The 14,777-nt window shown below is 44.3% G+C and overlaps 1 protein-coding gene across 2 annotated transcripts; it reads left to right on the top strand.

Moving 5' to 3' along the window:
• Window positions 1-6,102: 6,102 nt before the first annotated feature.
• LOC129712375 (T-cell surface glycoprotein CD3 epsilon chain-like) lies at window positions 6,103-13,073 on the top strand. Of its 2 annotated transcripts, none has more exons than XM_055660745.1 (5): window positions 6,103-6,570; window positions 8,833-8,853; window positions 8,974-9,189; window positions 10,959-11,087; window positions 12,140-13,073. In XM_055660745.1, the coding sequence occupies exons 1-5, from the start codon at window positions 6,507-6,509 to the stop codon at window positions 12,232-12,234; spliced, it is 525 nt and encodes a 174-aa protein (XP_055516720.1). In that variant the 5' UTR covers window positions 6,103-6,506; the 3' UTR covers window positions 12,235-13,073. The 2 variants fall into 2 exon arrangements, with proteins under 2 accessions (XP_055516720.1, XP_055516719.1); XM_055660744.1 differs by having other exon boundaries at window positions 6,110-6,570; window positions 8,971-9,189.
• Window positions 13,074-14,777: the final 1,704 nt, after the last annotated feature.

Here is a 14,777-nt window from a genome sequence, read left to right as displayed (position 1 = left end):
TGGAGCACTCGGAGAAAACCCACGCGGTCACAGGGAGAACGTGCAAACTCTGTACAGACAGCACCCATTGTCAGGATCAAACCCGGGTGTCAGGCACTGTGAAGCAACAACTCTACTGCTGCATGACTGTGCCGCTCTCATATTGACTATAAAACACTTGACTCTTGACTCATGAAAGGAAAAGATCAGTAAACTTAATGTGGTCTCTTACTGTCTGAAGTTGCATTGGGGGAAATAAAGAAATGGCAATGAAACCATTATTCTGAATTGTCTTCGCAGAGGAAACTGCATCTAATGAAAGGTCCTAAACCTGTAACACTAATTCCATTCATCTCTCTCCACTGATGCTGACTTACCTGCTGCGTGTTGCGACATGCACTTACTTTTCAGCCTATAAATACAGTGGGAGTAGGGTTTGCCCAGTTGGATGGGAAGGGATCGAAGGACAGATGTTGCAACCTGCATTGACATGGGAGTGTGTTATTAAAAGGAGAGCGAGAACTGGTCCTGACAGGCAAGAGGGCGAAAGGTTACCAAAGGTAGAGTTCATCTCACAATCAGATCAACAATCGATCAATTGATCAATTGATCAAACAACAAAATCAATCAGCCTTCCTAATGAATGATAGGCCAGGCTGGAAGGGCCAGGTGGTCCACTCCCACCCATTCACATATTATTTATGATTTATTGTATTTTATTTCTGTTTAAGTAACCTAGGGGGTGACACAGTGGAGCAGTCAGTAGAGCTGCTGCCTCACAGCATTGGAGACCTGGGTTTCAATCCTGACCTTAGCTTCTGTCTGTGTGAAGTTTGCACGCTCTCCCTGTGACCATGAGGTTTCCCTGTTTCCCCCCATATCCCAATGGCTGTGTGGCCCGGTAGGTTAATTTTCCTCTGTAAGTTGCCCCTCAGTTGCCCCAAACTCGGTAACCTGGGCATCGACCCCTCCCTCTGCAACTGGATACTGGACTTTCTAACCAACAGACCCCAGTCTGTGAGGTTAGACAAGCACACCTCTTCAACCCTCACCCTGAACACCGGCGTTCCTCAGGGCTGTGTGCTGAGCCCCCTCCTCTACTCCCTCTTCACCTATGACTGCACACCTGTACATGGTACTAACACCATCATCAAGTATGCAGATGATACAACGGTGATTGGCCTCATCAGCAACAACGATGAGCTGGCCTACAGGGAGGAGGTCCAGCACTTAGCAGCATGGTGCGCTGACAACAACCTGGCCCTTAACTCCAAGAAGACCAAGGAGCTCATTGTAGACTTCAGGAAGTCCAGAGGCGGCACGCACACCCCCATCCACATTAACGGGACGGAGGTGGAACGTGTTTCTAGCTTCAGGTTCCTGGGAGTCAACATCTCTGATGACCTCTCTTGGACCCACAATACTTCTACTCTGATCAAGAAGGCTCATCAGCGTCTCTTCTTCCTGAGGAGACTGAAGAAGGTCCATCTGTCCCCTCAGATCCTGGTGAACTTCTACCGCTGCACCATCGAGAGCATCCTTACCAACTGCATCACAGTATGGTATGGGAACTGCTCTGTCTCCGACCGGAAGGCATTGCAGAGGGTGGTGAAAATTGCCCAACGCATCACCGGTTCCACGCTCCCCTCCATTGAGTCTGTCCAAAGCAAGCGCTGTCTGCGGAGGGCGCTCAGCATCGCCAAGGACTGCTCTCACCCCAACCATGGACTGTTTACCCTCCTACCATCCGGGAGGCGCTACAGGTCTCTCTGTTGCCGAACCAGCAGGTCGAGGAACAGCTTCTTTCCGGCGGCTGTCACTCTACTCAACAACGTACCTCGGTAACTGCCAATCACCGCCCCCCCCCGGACACTTATTATTTTTTATTCAACTCGTTTGCTATGTCGCTCTTCAAGGGAGATGCTAAATGCATTTCGTTGTCTCTGTACTGTACACTGACAATGACAATTAAAATTGAATCTGAATCTGAATCAGAATCTGAATCTCAGTGTGTGAGTGAGGGTTAGAATGTGACGGAAGTTGATGACAATCAGTGGAGAATAAAATGTATGGAAAATTATAGATGCATGGTTGATTGTCAGCTCAGTGGCCCGAAGAGCCTTGTTTCAATGCTGTATGACTTGCAATCTAATTGCAAGGAGCCCCAAACACAGAGTCAGCACCATTCACAGGCTTTCAGAATACAGAGTTTTACTATAGTAGAAGTGGGCCAGATCTCAAACAACATGAGAAGGAATGCAGGAAGAAGATAGCGAGCTGAGTAGCATGACGTCAATATAACAACCTCTCCCTCAATGTCAACAAAACATTGATTTGAGAGAGTGGGTGGAGTACATACACTAACCATTAGAATGGTGCTGAAATGGAGATTGTCAAGTTCCGAGGTGCAGATATCACCAACAGTTTGTCCTAGTCCAACCCATTGACACATTGACTTTACAGCCAAGATAGCACAGCAACGCCTCTACTTCCTCAGAAATGCGATGTGTCTCCCACAGCTCTTACCAATTCTACAGATTCATCACTGAAACCTTCCCATTGGGATGTATAACAGCTTGAGATGCAAACTGCCCTGCCCAAGACTGCAAGAAACTGCAGAGAGTTATGAACACAGCCTAGTACATCACCCAAACCAGCCTCCCCCATTGTCATCGATTCCATCTACACCATGTTAGAAACATAGAAGCATAGAAAACAGGTGCAGGAGTAGGCCATTCAGCCCTTCGAGCCAGCACCGCTATTCAATGTGATCATAGCTGATCATCCAGAATCAGTACCCTGTTTCTGCTTTCTCCCCATATCTCTTGATTCCATTAGCCCTAAGAGCCACATCCAACTCTCTCTTGAATACATCTAGTGAATTGGCCTCCACTGCCTTCTGTGGCGGAGAATTCCACAGATTCACAACTCTCTGGGTGAAAAAGATTTTCCTCATCTCAATCTTAAATGGCTCCCCTCTTATTCTTAAACTGTGACCCCAGATTCTGGACTCCCCCAACATTGGGAACATTTTTTCCTGCATCTAGCCTGTCCAATCCCTTAATAATTGTATGTGTTTCTATAAGATCCCCTCGCATCCTTCTAAATTCCAGTGAATATAAGCCCAGTCGATCCATTTTTTCATCATATGTCAGTCCTGCCATCCCGGGAATTAACCTCGTGAACCAACGCTGAACTCCATCAATAGCAAGAATGTCCTTTCTCAAACTAGGAGACCAAAACTGCACGCAATAATTCAGGTGCGGTCTCACCAGGTTCCTGTACAACTGCAGTGCTCCTTGCTCCTATACTCAAATTCTCTTGTTATGAAGGCCAACATGCCATTTGCTTTCTTCACTACCTGCTGTACCTGCATGCTTACTTTCAGTGACTGATGCACAAGGACACCCAGGTCTCGTTGCACCTCATCTTTTCCTAATCTGACACCATTCAGATAATAATCTGCTTTCTTGTTCTTGCCACCAAAGTGGATAACCTCACATTTACCCACATTATATTGCATCTGCCATGCATCTGCCCACTCACCCAACATATCCAAGTCACCCTGCATCCTCATCGGGAGAGCAGCCAACATAATCAAGTGTTACTCACATCAGTCATTCTCTCTTCTCCCCTCACCTGTCAGGCAGAAGATACAACTTGAAAGCACATAGCACCAGATTCAGGAATAGCTGCTTCCCCGTCATTCAAGTGCTCTCCCCAGTCAAATCAAACCCGTGGTAAGCACGCAGAATGAATGTAGTGGGTACGTCGGAGCTCGGGGACATCTCTTAGCGGCTCCCAATGCTAAGGCAGGTACTCGGGAAACGCGATAAGCTCGGGAAGACACGTGAAGATTTTTCAACATGTTGAAAAATGTCTACGAGAGCCCCGAGTACCGACGAGCGGCCATTACCGTAAATCTCCGAATTCGAATCAGGGCAAACTCGGGAGAACTCTTTGAATGAACTCGTACAGTGGTACAGGGCTTTTAGGATGCATTCTTGATCTTACAATCTACTTTGTTGCGGCTCTTTCACTTGTTTCAAGTCTGTAACTGTAAAACAATATTCTGTACTCTTATTTATTTTCTCTTTTGCACTATCTGATGGACACATGTCTGGTATAATTTGCCTGGACACTGTGCAAAACAACGTTTTTCACTATATCTCGTGACAATAATAATAAAGCAATAATAGAAAGGAAATCTCAAAGATGTCTGGAGGTACAAGAGTCTGCAGACGCTGGAATCCTGAGCAGAAATTGAATGCTGGAGGATCTCAGTGGGTCAGGCAGCATCTGTGGAGGGAATGGAGAGACCCTTTATCAGGCGTTGCTGCTGCAGTATTGCTTTGCTGGCAGCAGGTGGCGATGTAGACTACATCAACTCATAAAGGGATCATCAGCGCCCTCTGCTGTGCCACAATATATTGATGGTAGTTGGCCACCATTTTGAGGTGATGTTATTGACTTTAGACTTTTTTGTTTGATGCCTTCTAAGATGGAGAACTCCCACCCCTGCAGGTGTTTTGCTCTCAATCAATTTGAAGCTTGAACCAAAATGAGATGTAACTTGACTTACTGCCGGATTCTGCAATGCGTTCCGTTCAGTTAATCAGAAAACAGGACTGTGTGGGAACCTCCAGCAATTAAAGATTAATCTCTCGGGAGCTGCTGCTATTAAAAAAATTGAAGTAAATCAAGGGAAAAGTGAAAATAAAATGACCCAAATGTGTAGGGTCATTAATAGTGAAAAGTGTTTTACAAGAGGAATCCGGCATCAATTTTACACTGGCCACCATGAAGTAATATTAAGTCAGAGATAAACAAAAATTTAAAATATATATTTTCTGAAGTGTCTTAAAGTAGGAGAGGGGGTGGAGGGATTTGAGGAATTTTGGAGTTTGAAGTCTTGAGGCATCGGGAGAGGATGGGGGTGGGATAGAGGTAAATGGGATAGGATTGTGGCCAGAATGGGAGGAGAGATTGTTCATGCGTGCTCAGGGGCTGCAGGAGCAAGATCACAGAGGGATGTGGAAGCAAGGATGTTGTTTTGAAAGCTGAGGCCTAATGCTACACGGGACAATGTAGGCCAGCGAGCACAGGTGCAATAGGGTAAAGAGGGTCAGAAATGAGATCATATACAGGCAGAAATGTTCAATGAAACGATGAAAAATAATAAACAGCAGGTGTCAGAAGTCTGAAGTACAACCAGAAAATGCTGCAAACACTCTGCAGGTTACACACCGTCTATGGAGAGAGAAGTAGACTTTATGTTTCAGATCAAAGATGGTCTGAACAGTACCAGGAAAGGATAGAAGTCAAATGTGTTTTCACATTTATTATGTGTTATTATGTAAAAGAATATGTGTGTTATGATTGTGTTTATAATTTGTGTTTATAATTTGTTTGGTTGTTTTGTTGTTTGTCTTTTGCACAAAAGTCCGCGAGCATTGCCACTTTCATTTCACTGCACATCTCGTATGTGTATGTGACAAATAAACTTGACTTGACTTGACTTGTAACTTTAAGCACATTTGTTGACCAACTGAACTTAGATCTGATGAAAGATCTAGGATTTGAAGTGTTAACTTCGTTTTTCTCTCTCCACAGATGCTGCCTGAGCTGCATCTCAAAGTTTCCTACTAACGTTCACCAACAATCTACTTCCCCATGTGCCCATTAACCGCCTCCAGATTCTAGTACTCCACTTACACACTACGGACATTTAATCTACCAACCTGCATGTCTTTGGGATGTGGGAGGAAGCCACAGCACCGCACGGTTCCATGGAGAACGCGCAGACCAGGATCGAAAGAAGGAATGGATAATACATTAATGCATAATCCTTCCAGTATTATGTTTGCAATGCTTTTGTGGGGCACAAGATATGGCATTGGTCTGGAAGGAGCCTGGAGATGTCTCCTTAGGTTGGAGGGTACTTCAAGGTCTCAGAGCCTGTTTGCCACAGATCTCAAAGCATTCCTGTTCTAATAATCGTCACTCCAAACCGAGCTCGCTACTTGATGATTTCCCTCTGCCCTCTACCCCTCTCCTCCCTCACACCCCTCTCCCTTCCTCTGGCACCTCTCGTACCATCTCCATCCCTTCTAATTCCTCTCTTCAGACTTGCTTTCATGCCCTCTCCATCTAAAACGGGTTCCGTTAAACCAACACTATCCTTCAGTTAGATCTAAATCTATAGCTCACTGCAGGCTCCATTACTTGAGATTTGTCGATATAAGTTTAAAGAGTTAGAAGGCAATGCTTGATTCGGAAGTCGGGATGGAAACTGCACACCGCGGGGGATGTCGACTTGTGGCTTTGTGCGTGTTGCTGAGAAGCTGCACACAAGGCCGCAGTGGGTGAAGGCAGTTGTTTCTCTCCGTTTCCTGTTCGATGTTGAGCACTCCAGCAGCATTCAGCTGCGTGAGAGTCAGTCACACAGTTTGGGCCAGGCCACAGTCTTCTGATTGCCTTCCATAGAAAAAGTAAAACAGCATCAGGACACGGTGATCCCCGTGGATATGGGAGCAAAGATGTTGTGGGCGCTCTCTGGAATTGTCATTGCTGCAACCTTGCAGTGGCTGGGTGAGTTCAACTTTCATTGCACACGAGGTGTAGGCAAAGTCTGTGCAGGGTTACCGATGTACTTTGTTAAGTGATATTTAAGCTTCGAGAGAGGGGTTGTGGGGTGAAGCCACATGGCGGACAAATACTGGAGGTATCTGCCTCGAGGGAGTGTTCCACCAACAGTCAGACCATCTTTCCAGCGAAATACAAAACCAAGGCGTTGATACTGCAGATGCTGGTTTACACAAAAGGACAGAAAATGCTGGAGTAATTGAGTGGGCCGGGTAGCATCACTGTAGATTATGAATAGGTGACGTTTTTGGTTGGGACCCTGCTTCTTAGGGACCTGAAATAAGAAGGGTCCCATCCAGAAATGTCACCTATCCATGTCCTCTAGAGATGCTGCCTGACCTGCCGAGTTACTCCAACACTTTGTATCCTTTTGTTTCACAAAGCCAAGGCTTCTGCTCCCCTCTCATCACCATGTCAAAGTGGCGCAGGTGGTAATGTTGCTAGCTCATAGCTCCATTCTTCCCTTTGAGAGGTATTAAGGGATCTGGGAAAGTGGCACAGAAGAGAAGATGAGGCTGGGGTCAGAGAAAGCAAGATCATCTTGAATGGCCGAATGGCCAACCCCTGCTAAAATTTCCATTCCATTACGATCCTGGTCTGCACGTTCTCCATGGGACCGTACAGTGCTGTGGTTTCCTCCCACATCCCAAAGACATGCAGGTTAGTGGATTAAATGTTTGCATTAGATTGTCCGTAGTGTGTAGCGGAGTGCTAGAATCTGGAGGCAGTTAATGGGCATATAGGGAAGTAGATTACCGTGGAAAGTTGGTGAGAAATGGGCTTTCTCCGCCAACCTGTAAAGACTTGGGTTAAAATTGCCTCCTCCAGCATATGGGGGAGCTGAGAGTTGCCCCACTGTCCATATTTAGCAACAACAAATCTTGGAGGACATTAGATAAAAAAAATAAGCATGGGTTTTACAGAGCTGTGGTAGAAGGCGAGTAGACCAGAGTTGAGAAGACATTAAAAAGATTAGCGGGGAAAGCAGTTGCCTTCTAAGCTGCCGACCCTTTAATCCCAACGTAATGGCAATTGGCTGCTGACAAGAATGACTTCTTGCTCTTTGGACAAATGACCATTTGGCTATTTGATTCTGTTTTCACTGTGCCCACAGGCAGAATGCTCTTGATCAAACTACTCTCCGTGTACAGATGTTTTTCCTCATAACCCCCTGATTCTTTGCCGAAGTCATTGAATCTGTTTCACTTGTCCCTGAAGCTTTTATTAATAGGCAGAATTTATGGATCTAATCATTTTGGTTTGTATATTCCAAAATTGATATCCATTTATTCAAAAATATTTAATTGAAAATATAATTGAGAACTTATTTTTCTGTTATTGCAAAGATAATAAAACAGCAGATCATTTGTCCACCAATAACTATAGGTGGCCATACTCCAGAGGTACCTCTTCCTGTGCTCATGAATCCACGAGAATTCTTATTGGCTTCCATAACATTCAAGCACTTTTGATTTTGAACTCTGAAGGATGTTTAGGTATTAGCATTTCTTTTCTGAAAATATTCGAAATACAAATATCTTTTGGATGGACAGGAACGATTTAGAAGGAGTTGAGCCAAATGTGAGCAAATGGGATGGGGCATCATGGTCTGGTTGGATGAGTTGGGCCAAAGGGCCTGTTACAGTGATGTTTGACTATGACTTTATCTTTTGACAATTTGAACAAGAAACTTCATGGCAGTTTACTGAGCGGCAACATTTTGTTAACGTATTTTGTATATTTTACATTTCCTCTCCCAAAGGTGTCAAAGATTTAGATAATGTGTTGTGTTTCTTCAAGTCAATCCCTGGAGGGTTATAGTGGTTGTAGCTAAGCCCCTCAGGCTTATTCCCTCTCCCGAGCTCAATACGTATCGAGGTCGACCCAGTCCTGAAACACACCAACCAACACACGCCCCCAACCAATACATGCCAACCAACGCACGCCACCCAACACACGCCACCAAAAACACGCCACCCAACGCAGCAGCTCAGTCCCAAAAGCAGGCTCACCTTGACAGCACCCCATCCAATATGCACCCAAGCTGACAGAATCCGAACCCACGCTGTACCCCATCCTTAAACCTCTACAGGTGGCACAGTAGAAATAGAAATTAATGTAGCTGAAAAAAATGAAATGTTAATTTTATTGGGAGATCAAGGACTATAAATCTTGTGTTCTGGTCATTGTTATTTTCTCTTTCCACAGGAGTCGCAGCACAAACAGATCGTGAGTAAAATCTACTTTAAAATAGATTTTTGAAGTTAAACACCATCAATTGTTGATTTATGAGAAGACACTTTGGAAAATATTACTGTGCTCATTCATAATTTTGGTTTTCTTTAGCAGCTTCTGTGACAGTTGCAGGGACTACTGTCACTTTAACTTGTCCCTTGGTTGAACCAAATAAACTTGAATGGTTTAAGAAGGCGAAATCAGGCACAGATACAGATCTTCAAAGCGTGGAGACAAAATATGATATAAGCGATTTCACCGATTCCAATAACGGCGAGTATTATTGTAAGGATGGTACTTCCACCTACAGCTTCTACATCCGAGCCAAAGGTAAATGATGATCAGTGGAATGAAATAAACAAGAGAATTAAAGTAACTCTCAAGTCAAGTCAAGTCACTTTTATTTCTATAGCACATTTAAAAAACAACTCTCATTGACCAAAGTGCTTTACACTGGTGGAGGTACTAACGTTACACAACTGTTAGTGCTGTTGGTTTAAAGGTCTTTCCAGCAAAAACAGGCAGGATTTGGAAAGCTGTGACAAGTGCTCCTTCTCTCCAGCCAATCTAACTCATGCATTCTGGTCTTGCCCCAAACATGGTAACTTGTCCTTGAGATGACAGTGAGACCTTGCCCGCTTGTAGCTGTATTTGGTGTAGCAGATAAAACCTTGGGTTTAAACACAACCCAATCTGATATCATTACATTTACATTACTTTTGGCCCATAGGAGGATCTTGCTGGTCTGGAAATCTACCATTCCTCCATCTGCTGCTGCTTAGCTGGAGGACGTGATTTTTTTAAAGGCTAGAAAAGATTAAATTCACATTGTCTGGGAAAAAGTTTTATTTGAAATGGGATCCTTTTTTTAAATCATACTTTGAGGGTCTAGATATAGATATGCCATTTATTGTCACTATACATGTACAGTGAAACTGAAAGCTGCTCGTACTCAGTGCGTACATACAATTTAGCACAAAAAACAAGAAACAGAAAAAACAAGAAACAGAAGGGAGATGGGGGTTGGAATAGGTGCACAATTTCTGCGGCGCTACATACATAGCAAACATATATACAGATGGAAGTCCGTGTTGGGCGGTGTAGTCAGTGCATGTGTGAATTTGAATTTATAGTAGTTAAAGCAACTATCTATTGACTGAGGGCACTTGATAGTAAGTGGGGAGCCACCTTTATTCTGTTTTGTGACTTTATTATTGTTAAAATGTGCATTTGATTTTGTGATATATTTGTATTGTGAAAATATTAGCTGCCAAGGGGTGTTTAGGGAGGGTGGGTTCGGGTTATTTTGTTATTATTATTATTATTATTTATAAAAAACAAAATGGGGGGAAATGTAATGCCATACATCAGATGTACTGTAATTTTTACCCCCCTCCAATAAAAATAAATAAATACATAAATAAATAAAGAATTTGGAAATCTGAAATAAAAATAGAAAGAACTGCAATACTCACAGACTATTTCCAGTGTCTGTAGAAACAAGGAACTGCGGATAGTGGTTTACAAAGATAGTGCTGGAGTAACACAGCAGGCCAGGCAACACGGACAGGTGACTTTTCAGGTTGAGACTCTTCTGAAGAAGGGTCTGAAGAAGTGTCCCAACCTGAAACATCACTTATCTATGTTCTCCAGAAACCGGACCAGTTGAGCTACTCCAGTGCTTTCTGTCTATTTCCAGTGTCTCCTGGTGTTAGTTCAGTTTAAGGGACTTGATAAAAGGAACAAATTCACAATTTAATCCTCAGTCACAACCAGCCTCTATTAATTTACCTCACTCATCTCCGTTGACCAATTCCCCACTCTGCCTATGACATCTTGTTTCCCTCGCTCTGTACTCAGCCGAGTGATGGTGTTGATGCACGTGGGAACCATAACGTGAAGGTAAGCTCGATGACATGTGGATGTGTGGAATTGGACATCAACTCCAGAGACCAGATGCCAGGTGCTATTTTTCTGCGGTGTCAGTGTCGTGAGATTCTACATATCTGAGGTGTTGTTGAAATCTGCTAACATGAGGCACCATTTGTATTTGTACTTTGCATGTTCTGAATGCTGGATTGCTTCTCCTTCCCCCACAGTTTGTGAAAGCTGCATTGAACTCAACACAGGGTTGGTCATCGGTATCATCTGCGGCGATCTGTTCTTCACTCTCCTGGTGGCTGGGCTTGTCTACTGGTTTGCCAAGCAAAGAGGAGCAGCTGCCAAAGGTTGGATTTGCCTTCACTGTGCACTCAAATAATAAAGATGTGTATGAAGGAATTGCAGATAGATGCTGGTTTAAATCTGACGATGGGTCTCAACCTGAAACGTCACCTATTCCTTTTCTCCAGAGATGCTGCCTGTCCCGCTGTATTACTCTTGCATTTTGTCCATCTTCAGTGTAAACCAGCATCTGCAGTTCCTTCCTATACACCTATCTGGGACTGTTTAATGGGATTGAGTAAAGAGAGCTTTACTGTTGTAGTTTGACCAGTGCAGAAGAGCCATGGAAGAGTTTGATGCATCGGTGTGGAGGAAGCTTTAGTACCTACATCTAACCTATGAGTAGTTTGGTTTAGTTTATTGTCACGTGTACTGAGGTACAGTGAAAAACATTTTTGTTGTGTGCTATCCAGTCAGCGGAAAGACTAGACATAATACAAGGTAGACAAAAGTGCTGGAGAAACTCAGTGGGTGCGGCAGCATCTATGGAGCGAAGGAAATAGGCAACGTTGCCTATTTCCTTCGCTCCATAGATGCTGCCGCATCTGCAGAGTTTCTCCAGCACTTTTGTCTACCTTTGATTTTCCAGCATCTGCAGTTCCCTCTTAAATACATAATACAATCAAGCCGTCCACAGTGTACAGACACAGGATAAAGGGAATAACATTTAGCACAAGATAAAGCCCAGTAAAGTCTGATTAAGGATCATCTGAGGGTTTCCAATGAGCTAGCTGCTAGGTCAGGACCGCTCTCGAGTTGGTGATCGGGTGGTTCAGTTGCCTGATAATAGCTGGGAGGAAACTGTCCATGAAAGCTGAAGGTGTGTTTGTCTATGGAGTGCAGATGGAAATTTAATCTGTGACTACCCTGCAATATTCCCGAACTGGGAATGCCTGACAGGGACACTGAGGAGGGAACTTTAACCTGTATCCTATCTATGTAGCAGCTGTTCTAGGAGGATCTTGATGGAACACTGTCGATGCTAGTTGTCTATGTTTTTCTTGCCAGTACAGGCATCGCCTGCCTATATTTACTATTCTTCTGTTTTCCCGTCCAGATTTCCGTCCACTTGAACCTGCCTATCCACCGAGTCGCCCACCACCCACGGCTGCGGCACATCAGAGTGAATACGCGGTAAAGTCTCACAAATGAACCTATCCTCCCTTCATGGTGAAGGTCAATGATGTACCTGGTTATTTATCAACTCCATTTGAGGGCATGGGCTTTAAAACGTATCTGGTGGAACTCCACACCATATCTTATACGATGAATACTCACCAAGACTCCTCCTATCTCCCCTGGTCAAACCCATTCCATGCTATGGTTTTAGTCTGTTGAACTCAGTATCCTTGGCTCAACGAGTAGCATTCTTCCTTCTGTATCAGAAGGCTTTGGGTTCACATCTCCACTCTTAAGACCTGGTCGATGCAACTGTGCAGTCCCAAGGGAACTGTGCACTCTCCCTGGGACAGGTACTGGCCTAATACTAGAATGTCAAGTGCTAATGAAGTCTGTGCCGGCTGTAGGTCACCACCAAGGTGGCATTATATGCTCAGGGAACAGTCCAGAGGGAGCACTGCACTCAGGAGACGGGGGTGGAGGGGGTAGTAGTGGGTAGTACTGATGGGCTCTGCACACTAAGAAGGCCATCACTGAGGGACCGATGCACCCTCAGGTGGCTGATCTAAGGGAGCAATAAGATTTTGAAGCAACAATACTTCCTAAAAAATGCTGAATATTCGACATGGTCCCATCTGCCCTCCAAGATGGGTGTAGAGGTTGTCATGGTAATATCTATGAGAGAGCTGAGTGCCTGTCCCTGCTGCCCTTGATGATATTTATCCTCCATGCAAAATGATTAAAACAGATGAACTGCTCATTTTCTCATTGCTATATTTTAGCATCTTGCTTTGCAAAATTCAACCTCAACCTTGACTCCACTGATTGCCTGATGGGGTGGATACCATTGCAGCACAAGGCCTCAAATGGAAATTAATAGTTAGATTAAACGAGTACTTACCAGTATGAAGTTTGATCTGTATTTTATGAGGAGTTACGGTGAGGTATTACGTGAAGAACCCAGCAGGTACTGCGCATGCGGCATACTTCGAAGCAGCGGTGTGGAATCACAGGATAGACACAATATTTGAAGTAAGATAGTAAAGATCACGAGACATCAGTTTATAGCTGATCTATATAATGGGGGGGAACGTAATACCTCACCGTGATCAAACTTCAAACTGGTAAGTACTAATCTAACTATTTTACTTCGGAGTCACGTGAGTGATTCCGTGACCTCGACAGGTCTGTGATTTCAAACCGTGTAATGGCACTCACTGCCGAAGTTTATGAGGGAGGAATGTTATCGTAATCAACCAGTTGATCTGCTTGAAACAGAAAGGTATTTGTTAACAATAACAACATAAAAGCCCTCTGAGCTTAAATTAATATTGCAGTTTGTAATATTCTCCTGCAATTAAATCAGATTTATCAACGGTTTATAATAAAAAATGTTCAGAACGTCGTTCCCTTGACCATCCTGCTGTATTGAAAATGTGGTCAACCGGGATGTCCATTCGTTCCCCGCTCCAACGCTCCCTAGTGGAATGGGATTAAATGTATTTATTATCTATTCCGGCAGCTTTCGGTACCTGTTTTGAGCCACCTTGGAGTGGTTTGGCTCGTACCCCGTCTTGGGTTACTGTGGTTGACCATAGGCTTTCCTCTCCCCTCTTCCCACCAGTGAATTGGGCGTTCCTGGTCCATATAGCCATATAACGACTACAGCACGGAAAACACAGGCGATCTCCCCTACTAGTTCGTGCCGAACTCATAATCTCGCCTAGTCCCATATACCTGCGAGTTAGATTTTACCAGACCTAAATATGAACGTGATGCGTCTGGGGTAATCACCATGTTATCCAGTCTGGTTTATGGAGTGACTGGACTCTGTGAGCGTGTACGAGAGCCATAAGCACGAGCGTTTTTTAAAAACATAGATTAAGCAAGCTGAGGGATCTGGCTGGTGCCATCTCTGAGACATTTCAATGTCCACCAATGTCCCATCATGGGTATATACTGGGTTTTGGGCTTATATCTCCTGCCTCTTCATACCTTCAGTGGATGGGATCCCATGCTCATGCTCCTGCTGTTTTTAGATAAGCAGATAAGGCGCTCCATGCTTATCTCGGCACTGTAACTCACCTTTTAGTCATGGTGTAGATGTTCCAGGAACTCCAATACGTCCGTGGTTGAATAGTTCGTTGTCCCTGCGTCGTGGCAGTATTTTACCCCATGTTAGCTTTTAGTGACTGTTCCAGGGATGCCGACATTGGTAATGGTTCCTTTGGATAATCAGTCCCTGGTAAGGTCTATTCAAACCCTGCACCCAGGAGTTTGATGTTCCCCTGGCAAGGGTGGCTTGTGCCTGATATTGGGTTGAGTCAGCAACCATGGTCCACTAGGGAAATCCATAGGTGACTCGCCCACCGTGTCGTGATGAACTGATCTTGTGGGCACGTCTTTCAGCCAGATCCCTCTGTATAGCGAAGTGGACATGCAGAAGGGAGGAAGGTTCCCCCTATGACAAGTTGCAAAGACGTTGATTCTGCAAAAATTGACATTTTTCAAACTGCTTAATATGAAATGGATGGCATTTAGTCAGGCTTAATAAATTAGCAATATTAGGGTTTGAC

The sequence above is a fragment of the Leucoraja erinacea genome, chromosome 32 (genome assembly GCF_028641065.1).
Source record: "Leucoraja erinacea ecotype New England chromosome 32, Leri_hhj_1, whole genome shotgun sequence".
Lineage (NCBI taxonomy): Eukaryota > Metazoa > Chordata > Chondrichthyes > Rajiformes > Rajidae > Leucoraja > Leucoraja erinaceus.
Note: the sequence above shows the minus strand (reverse complement) of the source record. Positions and strands in the feature narration are given on the sequence as shown.

Excerpts from the sequence above, each read along its gene's own strand:
- LOC129712375 (XM_055660744.1), top strand. The coding sequence starts at position 6,507 with ATGGGAGCAAAGATGTTGTGGGCGCTCTCTGGAATTGTCATTGCTGCA. Across the intron at positions 9,190-10,958 it reads CTTCTACATCCGAGCCAAAG|TTTGTGAAAGCTGCATTGAA; the intron begins GTAAATGATGAT and ends CTTCCCCCACAG. Across the intron at positions 11,088-12,139 it reads AAGAGGAGCAGCTGCCAAAG|ATTTCCGTCCACTTGAACCT; the intron begins GTTGGATTTGCC and ends TTTCCCGTCCAG.